This window comes from Trichosurus vulpecula, chromosome 3 (assembly GCF_011100635.1).
Source record: "Trichosurus vulpecula isolate mTriVul1 chromosome 3, mTriVul1.pri, whole genome shotgun sequence".
NCBI classification, from domain to species: Eukaryota; Metazoa; Chordata; class Mammalia; order Diprotodontia; family Phalangeridae; genus Trichosurus; species Trichosurus vulpecula.
Window position 1 is genome coordinate 304,734,764 of NC_050575.1, and position 21,866 is coordinate 304,756,629.

A 21,866-nucleotide genomic window follows, 5' to 3' on the forward strand; every position below is an offset into this window, starting at 1 on the left:
TGGAAAAATAATCAAGACAACATAAGATTTAGCAGCTTCTACATTAAAAGATCAGGGGGCTTGGAATATGATATTCTGGGGGCCAAAGGAACTAAGATTACAACCAAGAATCACCTACCCAGCAAAACTGAATGTAATCCTTCAGGAGAAAAATGGACATTCAATGAAACAGAGGACTTTCAAGCATTCTTGATGAAAAGACCAGAGCTGAATAGAAAATCTGCCTTTCAAATACAAGACTCAAGAGAAGCATGAAAAGGTAACCAGGAAAGAAAAATCATAAGAGGCTTATTAAAATTGAATTGTTCACATTCCTACATGGAAAGATAATATCTATAACTCATGAGACCTTTCTCGATATCAGGGTAGTTGGAAGGAATATATTATACATACACACACACACACACACACACACACACACACACACATATACACATATATGTATACATATATACATACATACACACACTCACACACACACATATATATAGACAGAGGGCACAGGATGAGTTGAATATGAAAGGATGATATCTAAAAAATAAAATTAAGGGGTGAGAGAGGAATGTACTGAGAAAAGAAGAAAGGGAGGGGTAGAATGGGGTAAATTATCTCACATAAAAGAGGCAAGAAAAAATGGAGGGAAAGAGGGCAGAGGTAAGAAGGAATGAGTGAACCTTACTCTCACTGGATCTGGCTTAAGGAGAGAATAACATACACACTCAATTGGTATGGAAATCTATCTTACCTATAGAAAAGCAGGGGAAAGAGGATGAGGGGGGCTGATGGTAGAGAGGACAAATAGGGGGTGGGGAATCAGAAACAAACACTTTTTGAGGGGGGAGACAATCAAAGGAAAGAATAGAATAAATGGGGGTGGGAGAGGACTATTATGGAAGTGTTTTGCATGACTACAGATATATAACCTATACTGAATTGCTTGCCTTCTCAATGAAGGTGGGTAGGGAGGGAGGAAGGGAGAGAATTTGGAACTCAAAGTTTTAAAAACAAATGTTAAACATTGTTCTTACATGCAACTGGAAATAAGATATACAGGCACTGGGATATAGAAATCTATCTCACCCTACAGGAAAATAGAAGGGAAGGGGATAAGAGAAGGGGTGGGGATTGTTAGAAGGGAGGGCAGACTGGAGGAAGGAGTAATCAGAATGCATGCCACCTTGTGGTAGGGGGAGGGAGGGGAGAGATGGGGAGAAAATTTGGAAATCAAAATCTTGTGGAAGTGAATGTTGAAAACTAAAAATAATTAATAAAAAGGAAAAAATATTATCCAAGGAATCTTAAATAATACTGATGCATGGTTGAAAATAACTCAGTTGGAAGAAAGGCTGTGAGGTGGTGTTTTGTTCTATGGAACAAATGCTTTTCCATAATCAACAAATAATAAACATCACAGAATCTTATGTTCTTTCCAGCAATTAAATAATGGTAGGATGTTGTTTTTAAAAGCCTACCTTTTCTTTATTAATATCTTCATTGAAGTTGACCTCAACAAGTATGGAAAAGTCTCAAAAGTTTTATACAGATGAGAAAATAGACATGCAAGTTAGTAGTTGTTGATACTCTTGTGGTGCTAATCATGATTAAAAATCTTCCCTGCCCATTTAATAGGACTCAGGTGGAGCTAGTTAAGAGAAGCTTGATTGGGGAGGCTTGTTTGTGGGCAGGCCTACATCCTTTTGCTAAGTAGGTACTAAGCCCCAGGGCCCTAAACATGGTATACTACCCTGAGGGCAGCCATTAAGCTCAGACTAGAGAGCTTTGAGGAGAAGAAGAAGAGTAGAGAGAGCTTCAAAGAAGACAGAATTGTGAGAGAGATGGAGAGACTGAGAGAGAGGGACACAGAGACAGAGACAAAGAGAAGTGGAAGGGCTTTCAGAACTTCAGCAAGAGAGGATGAAGGCAAGCAGTTAGGATTTGTGAGTGTTTTAGGGAAGGCCCTAGCAGAAGGGAAGGTTACAGGATGGCTTGGCTCCTTGCTGCTATATTGTATTTTAATTGCCTTTAATTGCCTACATTGAACTAGACTTACTAGTTTTGGAATACAATTATTGCTATGTCGAATTGGAATTATTGGTTTTGGGATTTGATCCTCTGGTGTCTGAATAAATGTTTTACTTCTGCCTTCTATATAGAGTCTCTTATACTTTGATATTCTGAACTATAAAGGCATATTCATGGTCAGCACTGATATCATGAATCTTGCCTTACTGCTACACCTTTTCTCGGTATTGAGGTCCAAGATTTTTTTCCACAATTTCGGTATCTTACCTTCCTTCTGATACCTATTGACTCAATCCTTTAATTCTCTCACAATAGTACCATCTTCAGGACAGATCTTCTCTATGTATATTTTTGGTCCAATCTAGCAGCTTTTTCTACTTTTGTTCTCTTTAATAATATTTCTACCTCTCTCTAAAAATACATTCAGGACTAACATAAAGTCCAAGTGTGATGGATTACAGTACTTGACAGGGAATAGTTTGCCATAAAAAAATTTTCTGGACTTTTCCATTTTGTTTCTGTTTGTTGTCTTTGCATTTAAATCCTTAAATGCCCTCAGGAAGACTTTACTTAGTTTAACCTTTTGTGAAGTTTTCTTTAAACTAGTTTTACCTCCATTGCCTCTCTCTGCTTTGTGATGTGACAGTCCTCATAATAATCCATTATTCTTCTTTGTAAGATTTAATAAATGAATTTATATTTTAAACAAGTATTACATTTGACTGTTATCTCTTTCCACTTAGTAATGCAAGTCTTTGCTAAGTCATTTTTAGTCTTCTTGTTATGGCAACAGATCTATATTGATCAATCTCCTGCATGGTATTGCAATTAGCATCAGTGTCATTCCTGTTGTCCATTACCCAATTTTCACTATCAATTCTTTGTTTAAATAGGTCAGGATTGAGTTGTTTCTATTGTATGCCATATATTTTTCCCATTACCATTCTTTTTTCTAACTTTTTTAGTAATTCTCACTTTACTTCTAAATGAGTGATCTAAAGTGTACACAGACTGCTGGTTTGTGGATGACTCCCACATCAACAATGAGTCTTTTCTTATATATTTATAACAAATTTCATTTTTTGTAATGTCATCCAGTACCAGGCCGTACCTAGCTCCTGATTCTTTTCTAGAAAAAAAGGTCCTAAAACATTCCTAAACAATCATTTTACCCATTTTCTCTGGATCGGTGCCCAGGAAGGGGCAAGGCTATTGTCAGAGACAGAAAAGCGGGAGAGTTCTTATCCAAATTACTATGATCTTTTTTCCCCAGCTTAAGTATTGTGCACTATATTTTAATCCTAGCCCACTTTCCCCAATTTTCTAGATAAGAGAAGGTAAAAGAAAAGAATTAATGCCTTCCTCAGAAAACTACTGAACTAGCATTGGTTGGAAATGCAAAAGAAGATACTCATTACTTCCACCCTTTATGGACCATTACATAGCCAAGAACAATAGCCCTAAAGCATTTCTGGATGGTACCTTTTATTTACTTTCTGTGAGTATTGCTAAAGAGGATCAGAGGGGATAGCAACAGGAATGAGAGTAGGAGGATAAAGACCCTGCCCAAATTTCTTTATTTTTCTTAACCACTACTGAGCCACCTTCTTTTTCAATGCCCTCCATACTAGACTTCTCACCTCCTTAATTCATACCTTATTGCCCAATTCCTTCCTACTTACCACTTCCCTTTAGGGCTATCACTACACTTGGGAAGTGAATTAACTCTAATTCTGGGCATTAGGTAGGTGCTCGGTAACTATTTAGTAGTTCTAAAACTCTTGCCATGAATACCTAGGGAAGTGAATCACTTTCAATCAAGAAATTTACTTTAAATGGACTTTAAAGTATATTGACCTCCCTTCTTGCACACTTCCCTTTACATTTTGTTAGTATTCAGCTGAATTTCAATGGACTATAAATCCTAGAATATTACAAAAACAACTCCCCCCACCAAAAAAAAAGATGGAAAACTGATAGAGAAAATATCTTACACTGCTTCAGGGCTCATTATGCAGGTAGCTCCTAAACAATGACACATGTTGAGGTCATCATATGTCAGTCCCAGATTAAGGCCAAGTAACTGTACCATAATAACTGAAAATGTCTCCAATGATACTGCTTTTGGATACTAAATTGAAAAAACAATTTAAAAAGTTATCTGAGAACCTTATTCAACTATAGAAAAAAGGAATTACATAATCAAATCTTTATTTTCCTCTCAAGAATTTGTATTCATAGTTTTTCCATTTTTCTTTTTCTGCTATAAATACTATTAAGAAAACTATTTGGAAAAAATTACAAAACTTTTTTATTCATACTAATGATAAGATTAGGAAATATGAATGAGACAATAATGTATTAAATCATTAATGTATTTTTGTATCACACAGCACACGTTTTGTAGCACATAGCACAATGCCTGGCACACATCAGGTGTTTAACAAATGGTCAATCAATAAGAATCCTGAAAATCAAAGATAAGGAAGTTCTGAGTTTGTCATTATATGATCTGTCATTATATTTTCCCTCCTTTCTCAGGACCTCAAGACCCAACTCATAGTCTTCCTTTTCACTCCAACCCCTGCCCTAAATTAAGAACTTCAATATACATACTGATATCCTTTTGAATATGCTGGCTTCTAAGGTCATCCGCCTCAACTCCCCTGTCTATCTTCACTCCTTTCCAGCTACTCACAGTGATGATTTACCATACCCTTAGAGCTCGATTATAACCTCATAATCTTGTACTCAGAAATCTGCCCTGATCTTAACCATCTGTTATTCTTCCATGTCTCTCTCTGCTTCACTCCTCCTAAACTCATTCCTCCTCACTGTGTCCTTCCTTATTCTTCTAGTTCTTTACTTCTACTCTGTCTTTCAATTACTTCCCTGCAAAGTCTTAACCTTATAGCTAACCCAATTCAACTATGCATTGTCTTTCACACTTAAATCCTTTGCCCCATGTCCTTCCACTGTTCAATCCCTGGCAATTTTCACCCTGGGTTCAACTCGACCATCTGCTTCTTATGTTCCTATTCTCATGCTCCTGAATGCTATTAGAGAAAGCCACAGTTGTAGCAGTTGGTTGCAGTGTAAATTCACTTTAAATTATCTCAACTAGGCCCTCTCTATTTCAGCCCCTCCCTAACCTCATCTGGCCTAACCTCATTATTCCACTCTCTCATGCTATAATCCTTCATCTCATATTTTACCACATCTCTACTATTCCACACCTTAAAATCTACTTCAACATCCATCTTCTCTTTTATTCCAAAATGTATCCATCAATTTTTTTCAAAAAACATTTCATCTGACCATGCCACCTCCTCCAGCTACCATCCTGTATTTCTCCTCTCTTTGAATGCTATCTCTATGTTACCACTTATTCAATTCTCAACGCCCTGCAATCTGGTTTCTGAAGCACAACACTTCAATAACACTGCTCTCATTCATTACCAATAATTTCTTGGCTATTTAACAGCCTTTTCTCAGTATTCATCCTCCTTTATTTTTCTGTACTTTTGACACTGTCAGTATAAACCTCTTAGATGTATGTTAGATTATCTCCTTTCTGGGCTACTGTGAATTCAGGTTCCTTCCTGGTTCTCCTCTTTTCTATGTGGTTGCTTTTTCAGTCCCGTTTACAGCATTATCAACCAACTCCCATTCTCTTAGTTTGGGTGTACCCCAGAGCTAATCCTGGACCTTTTTCTCTCCTTTTATCCTCTTCATTGGTTTAATTTCAGTAACTAACTCTAAGACCTATTTATCCAGCCCTAATCTAACTCTTAAACTTAAGTTCCACATCATTTCTTGAATATCATTTTGGCATCTCAAACTTAACATGTTCAAAATAGAACTATTTTCCTTCCCTACACAAACCACTCCTCCTTACTTCCATTTTTGTTGAGGGGCCCACTCACTCTCTCAAGTTCATAACTTCAGTATTATCCTTTACTCTTATTTCTCCCTCATAGTCCATATTAAATAATTGCCGAGTCTTACAGATTCAACCTTCAGAATGCTTTCATATATTTCCCACAAGTATTCTTGTCTGTATTACTAAAATAGCTTCCTAATTGGTCTCCCCAATTCAATATCTCTCCTTCCTCTAACGCACTCTCCCTACACAGCTTTCAAAATAATTTGACACTCACTTCTCTGCTCAAAAACCTGCAGTAGCTCCTAATTGCCTCTAAGACTGTTTTATTTTAGTCTTTATACCACCCTAGTGCCCTGCAAATTACACACTTAATAACTGTTCATGGAGCTGCTTGATTGAAAGACACAGCATACATCCTCTCACAGTCTCTATTAATCTTGGTAATGTTGAGGCATCTGAAAATCATGCCTCTTCTTAGTACAGGTTGTTACAAAGGAAAAATAATGAAAGTACCTTCTAAGCAAAGTTCTGTCCTGGAAGAACAACCCATATCAAATACAAAAACTATGTAGAAAGCAATTTTCCCTAAAACATCTAAAAACTATGCTCTTTTTCTTAACTATGAGGACAAAGTGTACAACAAATACAGTATCCTGATGCGGTAAGGTAGAAAGAGCATTCAACCTCATCCCCAAAGCAATTGATTTGACATTTATGGGAACTATTTTGTACTTTCTAATAGTCTCCCTGCATCTTATACAGAGGAAAGTGAATATTAGATTGTGAAACCCTCAAGGGTAGGAACTGTCTTTTGCTTCTTTTTGGACCTCCAGCACTTAGCATAGTGCTTGCACATAGAAGGCACTTAAAAAATGCTTAACTAACTGAAACTCTTTTATACAGTAAATTTTTTTAAAAATAAAAGTAAAAAATCATCCATAACTTCTAATGGCTAATGTAAAAACTAAACTTGGGTATAAACTAAAAAAGACAAACCAGTATTGTTGTACATAAAGATTGAGATTTGACCCCAAGACTGAAATTATCTTTTAAAAGATAGCAGGATCACAAAACCAAAAGATAGTAATTTCTTCTCTGAGACTGTGATATTCTTAATTCTCTAAAGTTTAAAAAGGCTGCCTAAAAATAACAATACAGATAATAAAGATCTATGAAATAGAGCATGAAATGATAGACTATACTTACTATGCTTATAAAAGTTGATTGGCAATATACACATGTATATATAAATATTGACAAGATTTGTAACAATTACATACCATAGCAATTCCTGCAGAATAGCTTTTATTACATATTTTTCCAGGAAATGTTGCCCCAATATAGTTAGGATGATTCCTATAACTAAAGCATAAAATAATTCTCTTGTGTATAAACATACTTTTCACAGGGTTTCCAACTTAATTTTTTTCTAAAACTAATACCTATTCCTCTAGTAAGAAAGCTTAAATTTTAAGCACTTTTGAAATTCTACCAATTTTATATTCACTCAATATCTTGTTTAGATTAGCTAAAATAGCATATTTAAAATATACAGCTCACCTATAGGTGCACTTTTTATTCTAGGTTCCAGTTTACCTCCTTTTAGATTCACAGGCATATCTCATATCTATTCAAAACCCTTCTACAACTTCCTCTACCTAATGAAGCTCAAATTCCTTAGCTTGGTATTCAAGGCCCTCCAAAGTATGTGAATGCTTTAACTTTTTAGCCTTATATTTATACTAACCCCCTCTTTCTATGCATCCAGCAAACTGTTCTATTTCCCATTCCTCATATCCATTTTATGCTTCCCACCTTGATGCTTTTCCTCAAATTTTCCCTATGCCCTTCTAATGTTCCTCCTCACTCTGCTACAACTCTACTCACTGAATTCCTACGCTTGCACAAAAACTTAATTAAAACACTGTCTCTTTTAAGAACCTTTCCCTGAACCCCTCTTCCCAGTAGGTCAATGGATCATGGAAAGGACCTCAAAGAGCACCTACTCCAACCCCCTCAGAAACTAAGTCCCATGGAGGTTAAATGACTTGCCCAAGGTCACACAGATATGAACCCATTTCTTCTGACATGTGAGCCACTGAACCACACACATTAATGACCTTTATCCAACTCACTTCTCATACCCTACTTTGCACCTTTCTTATGCTCTTTTCATTATTAACATTATAGTTGTAAAAGGCACTGTGATGCAGTGGAGAGAATGTTGGACTAGAGTAACAAAGACCTGATTTCAAATCCCAACAATTTCCAGCTATATGATGATAAGCAAGTCACCTTAGACAACTCCTTAGGACTGCCTTACTCAGTCATAGGTTGCAGTCTGTGGGATCTGAGGGAATTTCCATAGTCATAAAATCACAGATCCTTTGCATGTAAGTGTATCATTATTTCTATGTATTTTTAGATATAGATATAGATATTCCTACTAAATTATCATCTCTTTGAAGGCAAGGACTATGTGTTATCTATACTTCTGGGTTATATCGCAAGAGGAAGTTATTTCTCAGAAGTTCAAGGATGCCTCCATTGTCCATCTCTATAAAAGAAAGGGAAATAGGTTGCCTTGTGACAATCATAGGGAGTTGGGGCGAGTCCTCTCTCTGTCATTGCCAGTAATATTCTTGCCAGAGTCTTCTTTTGTTTAGAATTTATTAATACAAATACTGTACTTACATAAGTAAATATGCCATATCATGGGGCCTTAGAACAAGAAACTTGTGCTTCCATGCCAAAAATCTGTGTAGTAAATTATTAGCATCCCCAGTGGTAGAAATTTTGTTTTTATCTGACCAAAATTCCAACGAAGACAATATAACTGTCATTTTAAGCTGGGTAAACATCTAAAAGCAAAAGATAAATATTTAAATAACCTTGAATAACACATCAAAATTCCATAAACAATAATATGAGAGGCTCACTTAAGTATTTTGGGAAATATGGATGAATGAAACTGTTCAGTAATGTTTCTACCTTTAGCAGTCTATGATTTTAATAGTGTACAAATTAATTCAAACAAATGTTTTTTATAAATTATGTAAATTCAGAAAAGTAAAAACTTACAGTATTAATAAGACCAATGATCTGGACAATTTTCTGCGTTACAACTGCCATTTCAGAACCCATATGATCATACTGGAAAACAGATTTCAGATAGTAGTGAAAATGATGATGATGCCACATTTTCTTTGAAATACAAAACCTAACCTCATTAATTGGTAGGATAGGTAATGGAAGAAAATAAGCGCTTACACAGCACCTACTATGTGCCAGGCACTGTGCTAAGCACTTTTTACAAATATTATCTCATTTGATCCTCACTAAAACCCTCAGAGGTAGGTGATATTATTATTTCCATTTTACAGTTAGAGAAACTAAGGCAGGCAAGTTTAAGTGACTTGTCTAGGGTCGTAAAGCTACTAAATATCTAAGGCCAGATTTTAACTCAGGTTGTTCTAATTCCTAACGCAATGCTCTATCTTATATACCACCTAGACAACTCTAGAATATAAATACATGGAAAAATAATGATCCCTCCTCTCAAGTTGCTTATTCTAAGTGGAGAAACAAGAACATATTTAGAAAACAAAGAGATCAGCTAGGGCTGGATACATGGATCCAGGAGGCATCTTCACAGAGCTGACAATTGAATCAACAGGAGCTGACTTGCTGTTGTTGTTCAGTCACTTTTCAGTTATGTCTGACTTCATGACCCCATTTGGGGTTTTCTTAGCAAAGATCCTGCAGTGGTTTGCCACTTCCTTCTCCAGCTCATTTTACAGATGAGGAAGCTGAGGCAAACAAGGTGAAGTGTCTTGCCCAGGGTCACACAGAAACTGATAAGCTCACCATAAAAATGCAGACAGGAAAGAGACAAGGGCCCTGGAGAAAGACTTGGACTATACATCACAAATTATGGAGCATGACATGGTTGATGATTTAGTAAAGGAGTATGAGAAGGAGGGGGCAGCTAGGTGGTGCAATGGATAGTGCCAGACCTTCGGTCAGGAAGCCTCATCCAATATCTTTGCCAAGAAAACCCCAAATGGGGTCACAAAGAGTCAGACACAACTGAAAACGACTAAACAACAAATGAGAAGAGGAAGAAAACCAAGAGAATAGTGTCAAACACACACACACACACACACACACACACACACACACACACACACACACACATACAGAAAAATGAATGAGGTTATAGGAAAAGTGGTCCACTGTCTTCCTATGAATTAAAGGGAGACAATGAGAATTAGGTCTGGAAAGCTAGTAATACATTCAATACTTAAACCATTCCTTTCCCTAGAGTCATCCAAAATTCCCACTTCCTGTGCCCAAGCACAACCTGGATAGTCAATTTTGTTTTTAAACTGCTAGACACATACAGAATCCTAGAATTTTGGAGTGGCTGGAAAACTGAGGCTAGGCAGTAGGGAGAGATATTGTAGGAGGTAAAAGGTCTACAAGCACCTCAAGGGTCTTGGTCAAAACAAAGGCAAGCCCAAATGACATAAAGCATTATATTTTTCAATTAAGTTTATTAACCTACATGCATGATAACAGTTATGTCTTGTTTTGAGAAACCCAATAAAACACAAAATTACAAATAAAATTGAATTTTATTACTTTACATCATTTGGAATAGGAGTCCCCAGTTAGAAGATGAAGATCTACCAGGACATCTGCTTACTGGTGTCTTTTCCCAGAAGAAAAGGGAGAACATGAGACATCACTACCGCTTAATCTTTCTTGACCTGTCCATAGCCTTGACACTGTTGATTACCCTCTCTTCTTTGTTACTCTTCTCCTTATGTTTTCATGAATCTATCCTGATTTTCCTCCTACCTGATGGTAGATATTCATCCAAGTTATACTCACTAACCATATATACCTCATAGGGTTATGTCCTGGGCCCTCTTTTTCCTCTATGCTATGTCACTTGGGGATCTTATCAGCTCCAAAAGATTCAACTATCATCTCTCTGAAGATGATTCTCAGATTTATTTGTCCATACCTAAACCCACTCTTAACCTCCAGCCTTCCATCTCCAATTACTTTTTAGACATTTCAAAACTAATGTCCCAGAGACATCTTACGCTTAATATATCCAAATGCAAAATTCAATATCTTCTTCCAAAAACCTTCCCCTCTTCCTAATATCCTTATTATTGTCCAGAATGCCACCATCCTCCCAGGCACCCAGACTCACAATGTAGGACTCATTCTTAACTTCTCACATTCTCTTACCCAATCATATCCAGTCAATGGTCAAGTCCTATTGTTTCTACCTTCTCAATATTTTGTGTGTGTGTGCACACATATACACATATCTATATGTATATAAATATATACACAAATGTATGTATATATGCACCTAGACATATATATATATATATATATATACACACACACACAAACTTGCATGCATACATACATACCCCTCATCTCCTTTGACACTGATATTACCCTAGTATAGACCCTCATCACTTCATACCTAGACTATTTAATAGCCTTCTGGTTGATCTTTATCTTATATATCTTGTTTCTATATAATTGTTTGCATGTGGTCTCCCCTATTAAATCGAGCTCCTTGATAGCAGGGGCTGCTTTTTGTTTTTCTTTATATCATTTGTTCTTATAACTGTACCAAGTACACAGTAGGCACTTAATAAATGACTGACTGAATTATCCCTTCCCCTATGCACTCAGGACCTTTTCTATCCTCAGGTAAACCCCTTTTCACTAATCCCAAAGACCTAGAAAATCAAAACTAGCTCCTCCTCACAAAATGTTAGGGATCTCTGGTTTAGAATATAATCTGGCTAACAAAAATTTGATATATACACAACTTTCAGGAATCTATACTACAAAGAAGAGGAAATTTTTTATTCACCTTTGAAATTAGGTTAAAAGCAGATATAAGTTTACCTACCAAAACTTTATCCACAATAACATGCATTTCCAGATATCGAGGCAATGTCTGTGAAACAACTGTTTTTTCCTGAAATACATAAAATGTGAATGCTGAGGAACTTTAAAATGTCTACCTTCTACTGAAGCTATTACTAGCAGTGTAACCCTAAAGACAAAAAGATGGGATCCTCACTAAATATAGAACAAAGGCCTTATCTTATATCCAGGTATAAATCAGAAGCCACGACTTCAAAATCTGTCCTTGGCTACTAAGAATTCTCATTGTGGCTGCTGAAACCACAGAAAAATCCAGGTCACTTCAGATTTTGCTAGAAATATACAAGATGGAGCTTTGCTTTTCTTTGTACTGTAGCATTATCATGATAACATGACATTAACCTTGCACATAGCTTTTTCCCCTGAGGTTGTGCCACTGCCCCCATGGGAAATTTACAGGCATCTCAAGAATATGAGAACATTTTAGATACTATATTAGTATCTTACTACAGTTGTAGATGATATATTGAGTCATTTTTTTTTAAACCAACAAATCTTTAGACAACATCTCCATTAGGACGAGGAGCAGAAATATTTCAGATAAATTAACAGGGTTGCCTCGGTATCCTTTTGCCATGATTAAAAGGAAAGCTATTTGGCTATAAGAGAAGAAAGCATTATTACAAGGGCCTAATGCTACCAAGCTCTAAATAACCATATCATCCTTTGTAAACCAGACACCAACATTAGATATGATCTTTCTTTCCTTGACCAACAAAGACATAGGGTTTATATTGGAAACAATTTATACAATCCAGCCCCCCCCCAAAAAAGACTTTTACTTGAAATACAGAATCATAGAATCATAACAGTTCAAAGGGGCCTCTCATTTCACCTAGGCCAACTCACACCTAAACCAACACTTCTGCAAATGGAGATCCATTCTCAACTTGAAGACAGCTATTGATGGTGAACTTATTATCTACCAAGCCAGCTGATCCCACTTCTGGATATACCATATTTCCCCATGTATAAGATGCACCTTTTTTTTCCGAAAAATTTGGGGTATAAATACTGGGCGCATCTTATACAGTGGTTTGCAGATTGTTTTACTTGCATTTCCCACTTTTTTGTGCTTGTTTTTGCACTCATTGTTGTAGATTCTTTTACTTGCATTTCCCTCTTTTTCGAGTTTGTTGTCTTTGAGCTCATTGTTTAAATTTGTTACTGGTATATTAGGTTACGTTTTGCCACGTTCTGCCCAGAAATGGCTCAGAAAAGATTTTCATACAGCACTGAATTCAAGTTAAAAGTGATCCAGTTTGCAAAAGTGAATGGAAATCATGCTGCTGAATGTAAGTTTGGTCCTCCTCCAACTAAGCAAACAATCTGAGACTGGCTATGAGAGGAAGAAACCCTACTGAAAACACCATGGCAGAAGAAGGCCATGAGAGGCAAGTCAGCAAAATGGCCTGATTTAGAGAGGGAACTGAAGATATGGATTGAAGAGCAAAGGGCAATTGGAATTCCTGTGTCCACAAAGATGGTTCAGCATGAAGCAAGAAGAACTGCTGATGAAAAAGAAGTTACTGATTTCAAAGGAGGACACAATTGGTACTTCAGGTTCATGAAACAGAATAGACTAAGCATGCGTACAAGCACCAAACTTGCTCAAAAGATGCCTGAAAGCTATGAGCAGATGAATAAAACTTGAGTTCAATAACTTTATGTAATACAATTTTTTTCAAATTTCAGGACCCAAAATTAAGGTGTGTCTTATACATGGGGAAATACAGGAATTAACTGACAAGTTTTTCCTCATATAGAGTAAGAAATTGTATCTCTGCCATGTCCACCTAATGCTCTAGTTTTGCCTCCTATGTCCAAACAAAACAAGCCTAATCTCTCTTCCATATGCCATACTTTATGTACTTTATGGTATCTATCATGTCTCCCCTAAGTCTTCTCTGCTCCTGGCAAAACATACCTGGTTCCTTCAACTAAACTTTATCTGGCATGGATTCTAGTCCTCTCACCATATTACTAACTCTCCTCTGGAAAGACCATACCTTGTCCATATTTTTGATAAAACATGGTACCCAGAAGCAAGCACAATATTGAAGGTATGTTCTAACTAAGACATAGGACAGCAGGTTTATCATCTCCTTTGATATGGACACTAAGATGCTTACATAAATCTGAATAATCAGGGGAAAATTTCATATTTATTTTGATCCAATTCCCCAAATATTCCCATAAAGATAAAATTTTTTAATTTCTCTTTCTTCCTCTTGAGAGAAATGATTATTTCTCTCTCATATTAATAGTCAATTATTAACACTGGGGAGGCTAAGCTTTTTTTTTCCCAGTCCTATTTCCTTGTCCAATCTCCCAAGGACAGGGCTGATGGAAGATAAGATTAATATTCTCCTCATTCTGAGTATTGCTACTCCACCCAACCAGCTCAAGCTTGGGTGGGGGATATAAATTCTTTGTCTAGGCTGCCCTAGGCTGGGGGTGGTCTGGGTTTAGGGATAGTCCCTCTACCCTAGAGTGACATGATATCATTGTAATATTCATTTTCTCATTAACTGTTAACCAATCAGAGTTGAATGCCACTTTGGGAACACCCTCTCCCAATGGGCATATAAGCCTTGAGCCTGCCACCATGACTGTCTTTGGTCTAAGAGAGAGATAGACAAATGATCATACTTTTATTAATAAACATGCTGGCATTATTAATAAAATGATTAAATTACCCAGAAATTATGTCTCTCAAACCTTTTTAAATGCCACACTATAGGATTTCTGTTGTCTTAAGAACAATAAGATTTAGCCTCAACCCACAGGTATGGACAATAATATAAACTAATGCTCCAAACTCTTTAGAAGTAGCAAAGTGCCTTCATTAAAAGGCATAGCAAATACATAAAGATTTTAAGATCACTAATCAAGTTTCTCCGGTGATTTTTTAAACTTAAAATTCTAAATTAGCATTTTAAAGTATAACACTAAAACAATTTTCAGTGAATATTAAAGTTGTTAATACTTACTTCTGAACCTATATGAGAGTTATAAGGTAAATTTCTATACCAGATATCTGTATCATTTTCTTCCAAGAGAGGAACACTGATATTTTCATTCTTTACTTGGTAAATAAGGTGTTCAAACCCTGCAGTGGACTCCAAGGGTTCAATTCCATAGCTGATATTTTCAAACTGGAGTAAGCCCCTGAACATTCAAATAACAAAAACAGAAAATGATCCTACCAAAACTATAATCTTAGATGCCTAACAGAGAAACTATAGCCAAATTTAAATGTTTTAAAGTCCACACTTTTATTTTAAATATCACAAGTTCTAATACTTTCCCTGTTGTTACCATTCCCAGAAACTATACCTATTCTAGCTATGGAAAACATTCCCCAAGAAGAGGAGTCTCCTGCTTCTATTTCTACTGCAGTAATGGTAGCTAGAGGTATGCTTAATTGGGAAGAGATTCTTTCATTTCCAGTGTGGGAATTTTCTGAGTAATATGGGTGGTACCTTAACAAAAGCACTACATAGATGCCTTCCACCAACATATGGAAATGACCCTGAGTTCTCAAAGGTCTTAACAGCAGAGAACAAATTCAGGCATGTTTTACTAAACTGGAAATATGTACAGCACATTGGGTTCCCAGGGACAGATGATTATCCAAGGACCAGCCAAAGCAGAAGGGACTTATCACTACCATGAGAACCAGATACTGATGAATTCTTTGGCTGACTTGACCCATAAAAGACATAGCCCTTACTCCTGTAAAAGGCCTTTTTTTTGTTTCCACAGTGATGGGAGAAAAGCAGAAAAGGCAGAAGAGGGTGCTAAAATCATTTAGCTTTTAGATTATTTACAAACATTAACTTAAAGATAATCTAAATATGCCTCCATGGAATCTTTTTCCAATGTCTTGCTAAGGCATGAAGGTTATCCTGAGTTCTCAAAAGTTACGCCAATTGATCACAAACTCTAGAATCTAGGTGGCACAATGGATAGAGTGCTGGGCCTGGGGCCAGGAAGACCTGAATTTAAATCTGATCTGAGACACGTACTAGTATGTGACCCTGAGCAAGTCACTTAACCTCTGCTGCCTCAATTTCCCCAACTAAAATAGGGATGATAATTGCATCTACCTCTTACAGCTGTTGTAAGGATCAAATGAGATAAAAATTGTAAAGTACTTAGCACAGTGCCTAATACACAGTAGGTACCTGATAAATGTTTTTCCTCCTACTAAGTTAGAAAAGCTTTAAGTATTATCATGGCAATAAACAATTATTAGTGAACATCATGGAGAGTCATGCCAAACTAATCTTATTTCCTTTTTTGGCAGTGTTAGTAGATAGGCAGATCAAGGGAATTTTGTAAATATAGTTTAACTAGATTTCAGCAAAGCATTTGATAAAGTTTCTCATACTACTCCTATGGAAAAGATGGAGAAATGAAGGTTAAAAATAGTACAATTAAGCAGATTCAGAACCAGTTAAATAACCTGCCTCAAAATCTTAATGTGTCAATTATCAACTTAGAAGGTGGCCTGGGGTGAAATTATCAAGGGATCTGGTCATTATTTTTTTTGCTTAATATTGTCATAAAATACTTAGATAAAGGCATAGATGGCATGCTTACCCAATTGCCAGGTTAACACAAAACTAGGAGACACGTCTAATACATTGGATGAGTCTGGAATCAAAAAGGTCTTAATAGGTTAGGATATTTTGGGGGCTGTATCTAGCAAAATGTGTAGCCCAAATTTGGCTTACCTTTTTATCTCTTTAAGTTATTATTTTCCTCTGAGCTCAAGGAAATGATTTACAAAGAGAGAGAATGGCAAAGTAATTCTGGGACCATGGCACAGAAAAGGCCAGCTTCTTCCTATCTGAGAATACAATGATCCACTCTTTTCATGACAGGTAAAGAATCAAGAGGTACCTACCCTCTACTCTCTTCTCCTCTCCCCTCCTCTTCCCTTCCCTTTCACCTTCTCTCCCTTTCTCTATCTGAGATGACAACATCAAAGAGGTTGAAAGAAGCATTGGTAAGATGAAAAGTGTAACCAAGATGTGGGAGCAGTCAAATCAATCTAGACAGCATGAGTCACAGAGATCATCATCTGATAGTGTCAACTGAGGTCCAGCAGCTACCATGACTTCCATTCGACTGGATGCTGGAAAGCAGAGGAAATGAAATTTTCCCTGCTTTCCTTTTAATCAATGAGCTAGAAGGGAGGGGGACTGAACACCCCTCTTGGTGTTGCTTTTCATGAACCTGTAGTGTTTGTGCCTGGGGGCTTTCTCCTCCATACAAAGAGATTTGAGAACTTGTTAGCCCAGCAAAGAGTTTATATATTCATTCTGCATTTTATTCCATGTTATTAAAAACTATGTGATCACAACAAAAATTAACTATGTGAATCTATGAGTGCCTTGGGAAATGACCTAAAATAGTGGAAAACCCCCAAGAGGTGAGAGCCCTGAGAGATATAAATAATAAATTTCATATTTTAATACTTAATCTAATATTTCATTTTACCTCCTAGACTAGATGAACATAAGAGCCAAAGGAAAATGCGAAATATGAATAAGAGTTCATGTTGGTGTTGGGTACTTCTACTAACCTATTCAGCCTGCAAGGTATTTGTGGGCTTTGAGCAACAGTAAATGGTCAGCTTAAATATTGTGAGTTAATTTAAAGTCTTATAGCAGGAAAATTAATTGCCCAGTGACAATGTACAGTGGAAAAGGGAAGCAACGTGGAGCCAAAGTGTTACAATTAAATTTAATAAGAATGACTATAAATTTTTTCACTTAGGTTTGAAAAATCGACTCCATAAGAAGAAGACAAAGGAAATGTCTCTAGAAGCAAGTTCACATGAAATGGAAGAGTCAGTTTTAGTAGACTATGAACTCAGTATGATCAAATAATGTAATATGACACCTAAGAAAACTAATGCAACCTTAGGGTGTATTATGAGAACAACAGCGTCTAGAACTAGGAAAGTAACAGTACTACCCTGTTCTGCCCTGATCAAACCACATCTGAAGTACTTTTAGATCTGCTAAACGTTAGAAAGAACATTAGTAACCTAAAGTCCACCCAGAGATCAGATAGGATAGTGAAGAGCCATAGGAGGATTAGCTGAAGATACAGGGGTTATCTAGTTTGGAGAAGAGAAGATTTACAGGGGACATGAGAGCTGTCCTCGAGTATGGGAAAAACTATCACACAGAAGAGGAATTAGGTTACTTCTGGTTAGCCCCACAGCACTTAACTAGAAACAATGGGTAGAAGTTTCACAGAGATACATTTAGGTTTGATGTTTAAAAAAAAAAAAAACCTTTCTAACAAAGTTATCTAAAAGTAGAATGAAATTCTTTAGAAGGCAGTAGGTTTCTCCTCACTAGAAATCTTGAAGCAAAAGGTGTAGAGGAGATTCCTGTTCATGTCTGAAATCCCATCCAACTCTAAGATTCTATGTAAGCTGAAGTCTGGTCACTATAAAGTCTCCTTTCAAATTACTTGGTGGATTAAAGCTTTTTCTAAAACTTTTAACACCCATTGGCAAGCTGTACTCTGAAGCCCACATAAAACGGCCAGATGTACTTCCCCTACCTTTATCTTATCTACAGAGGAGACCAAGGGGGAAGCTGCATATCTAAACATTAAAACCTATCACAGAGCAGAGCAGAACCAGGAGAACATTATATACAACCACAGACATATGGATTCTGCGATGACTCACCCTGATAGACTTTGCTCTTCTCAGCAATACAAGGTGCAAAGACAGCCCCAAAGGACTCATGATGGAGAGAGCTGGCTACATCCAGAGAAAGAACTGTGGAGACTGAATGCAAATTGAGGCAAACTATTTGCTCCCCTTTTTTTTTCTTTTTTTTTTTTTGGTTTTGTTTCTTCTTTCTCATGATTCATTCCATTGGTCATAACTCTTCTTTACAACCTGACTACTGTGTAAATAAGTTTAACGTGAAGTTATATGCAGAAGATATATCAGATTCCATGCCATCTTGGGGTGGGGGGAGAGAAAATCTGGAACTCAAAATCATGAGGAACTGAGTGTCGTAAATGAAAAATGAAAAATCTTAATTTAAAAAAAACAAAACCTATCACATATTTATTTATATATACTTTAAAACATATGTGTCTGTGGTGAATTTTGTCTTCAACAATTATACTAAATATATGAAAACTTTATCTGTTAATGAATACTGTATGAATTTAAAATAACACTGTTAATGGTTATTGTCACAGGAATACAATAATTATATCCTACCCACACAGATGATTAATGAAATTCTGCTATTTAAGGCAGAATCTTGCAGGACTTTAATTTGATACACTTCTAGGTTTTGATTTCAGGTATAAGTGTCTGATCTCTCATAAGGCCACTGGGCCATCATTCAAGAAAAATGTCAGCAGCTCAATGGCAGTGGCATCTATGAACTCCCTTTGGATATCAGTCCCTGGGGAATTGGGGGGGGGGGTGTGTGGCACAACCTTAGGAAGACTAAGGTAAGGACCCTCTTGACTCAATTTCCCATACAAGACATTTTCCCACCAGATTGATTCTAAGCCTGGTTGTAAAATCCTGTCATACAACTGGCTGCTTTTGACTAATACCTGAAATCAAACAGAACCAATAAAGAGTATTAGTACTGCTATGTCCCTCTCTTTTTCCTCACATAGCAAATTCCATTAATAAGGGCAAATATACAATGATGCCTCATTCTCACTGTAATAAACAAAAGAGATAAACTCTATTAGTGACTTCTGACTAAATAATATATTCTAGTATAGTACTACAATAAGTGAGGAATAATATTTAATTATCATCTGAATTACAAATAGGGATCATTACGCCTTACAATTGATAGGATATTTAATTTATAAAAGATCAGTACTACAATATCTTTTCATTATGTTAATATAATAACATCCCCAGAAGGAGAGAATTTGTGGGATATGTGACACACAATTTTCAAAACTGGATTAAGAATTTTACATGTAAAATTGTGTAACTGTTTTCCTATGTGAAGTATCTGATAATTTTAAGAGAGACAAAGATTCATTTTCCAATTCAGACCATCATGGTGTTAACAACTGAAATTCTCTGAAGTTTCTGGTGAATTAAGTGTTCTTAATTTCATATTCTTCTTATAGCTCTATTTTATTGAGTTTGTATTAAGTCTTCCTACATTACTTTTGGAACCTGAGAAGCAGATCTAGAAGGAAGAACCACTTCCTAAGAATGTGATGTGTTCCAGAAATGTACATCTTCCTACAAAGCAGGCTGAAAGCAATCCATGGCAATGAGGGACTAAAGCACAACTAGACCTTTGAACTTTTTTGTGTATGTCAAGGATTTCTGGTGTAACTCGACAAAGGACTTTGTCTTCTTTTTCCCGTGTGCCATTACTTCTGTACCAAAGGAGACTGCCCCCTAAACATTCTGTCAATGCACTGACCATAAGTAATAAGGCTTTAATCTGTAAGACAGCCCACTCACTACTAAAATTCTACCACTGCCATCAGTCCTAGCACCATTGCCCAAAGCCGTCTCTTATGACAACTGAGTGATGAATAATGCTGCCTGTCCCTAGACGTCATAATCAGGTATGACATAATCTGCTCATTGGGCCCCACAGATGTTAGATCCGTCACCAGCCCCACCAAAGCATCCCCAAATCATGAGTACCTATTCCTGTCTACCTATCTTCTTGTTTACGAAATAATGATTGTATAACCAATAGAGTTAGTAGATGAAGTTATTCAACATGTCCCTTAAGAAATGTTTCTGGGCTGGCATAGACATAAGAGATTGGGAATGAAAATCAATACCTTATATAAAGATTCCCTTTCATTTGATCAAGATTCATACACCACTTCTGCTACTGCTTTACAGAATTCTAAAGATTTGATTATACAAACTGGGCACATCATTTTAACCCTGCAATCTCAATCAAATTTCCTGGGCAAACTGGGTTATATTAAAACCACAGGCTACCCAAAGGAGTTTAAGTCTCTGCTCAAGTGATCCATAAGAAAGCTGATTACCTGAAGGATCAAAAAGGGGAAATGAAAAGGATTACTTTGATTTACTGTAGGATTAAGTTTCCCTTCTTTAGGAAAAGCTAACTTTAACAGCTAAGCTAGCATAAATATTCCCTTAAGCCTAAGTTACCTATAGGCTTAGTAAACAGACACATTGATAAGATTTTATAGTAGACAGAGTAAAAAATACAACTTCATAGGAATAAAATGATCATAGGGTTAAATTAGACACAATAGGACTCTTTGCTAAAGGTTAAGTTCCCCTTTGTGGCAGCTAGAGGGTAGGGGATTGACTTCTAGCTTACTAATTATAAGTTCCTCTTTTTAGTAAGTTAGTTCTTTTCAGTGAGCAAACACCCTTGACAGACCACTAAAAGGTACTTCCCCCCAAAAGTTCGCAGAATGATAGACATGAGTTCTAAACCAATAAAATATTAAATCTAGTAGTTATCTCACCCTGGAAATTCCCCGACACATCCAGCAGCCAAATACTGCAAATCTACTGTTCTTGTAATACTTCTTTAGTCCTGTAAATCCTATGAATAATCATTAGTGTCAGGAATATGTATTAACCTCATTAATATAGTTGCTCTTTTTCTGTTATAAAAATGAGTTCTGTAAACCTATCAAACTGTCATTAATCTCTGAGGGGTTAGTGACCTCGATTTTTTGGCAACAGTTGGCCTTGCTATTAAATCAAAATACTCAGAAGTACTGTCCCTCAGACTTTTCCCTTTTTAGATACAAATAACAAAACTGAACTTTTCTAAGTTTAACCAATGCAAAATAGTTATCACAACACCAAGGCCTAAAATCCCCTGAAACCTCCTTAGCCAACAAACATTTGATCTTCTTCAAGTGAGAAGACTTATAAAGGCAGAGAAGAAAAATTGTTTAGAATATAAGCTCATTTACAAAACAT

At 36.4% G+C, this 21,866-nt stretch overlaps 1 protein-coding gene across 1 annotated transcript in view; it reads right to left on the reverse strand.

The window, feature by feature from the left end:
• LOC118842520 (disintegrin and metalloproteinase domain-containing protein 18-like) overlaps positions 1-21,866 on the reverse strand; it is a 99,406-nt gene that overhangs the window by 60,103 nt on the left and 17,437 nt on the right. Inside the window, exons 6-11 of the mRNA XM_036749998.1 lie at positions 14,890-15,067; positions 11,859-11,927; positions 8,990-9,061; positions 8,603-8,769; positions 7,189-7,270; positions 4,017-4,153 (exon numbers count right to left, since the gene is read on the reverse strand). Of these exons, the coding sequence (XP_036605893.1) occupies positions 4,017-4,153; positions 7,189-7,270; positions 8,603-8,769; positions 8,990-9,061; positions 11,859-11,927; positions 14,890-15,067 (705 nt within the window). The remainder of the gene's footprint in view (positions 1-4,016; positions 4,154-7,188; positions 7,271-8,602; positions 8,770-8,989; positions 9,062-11,858; positions 11,928-14,889; positions 15,068-21,866) is intronic.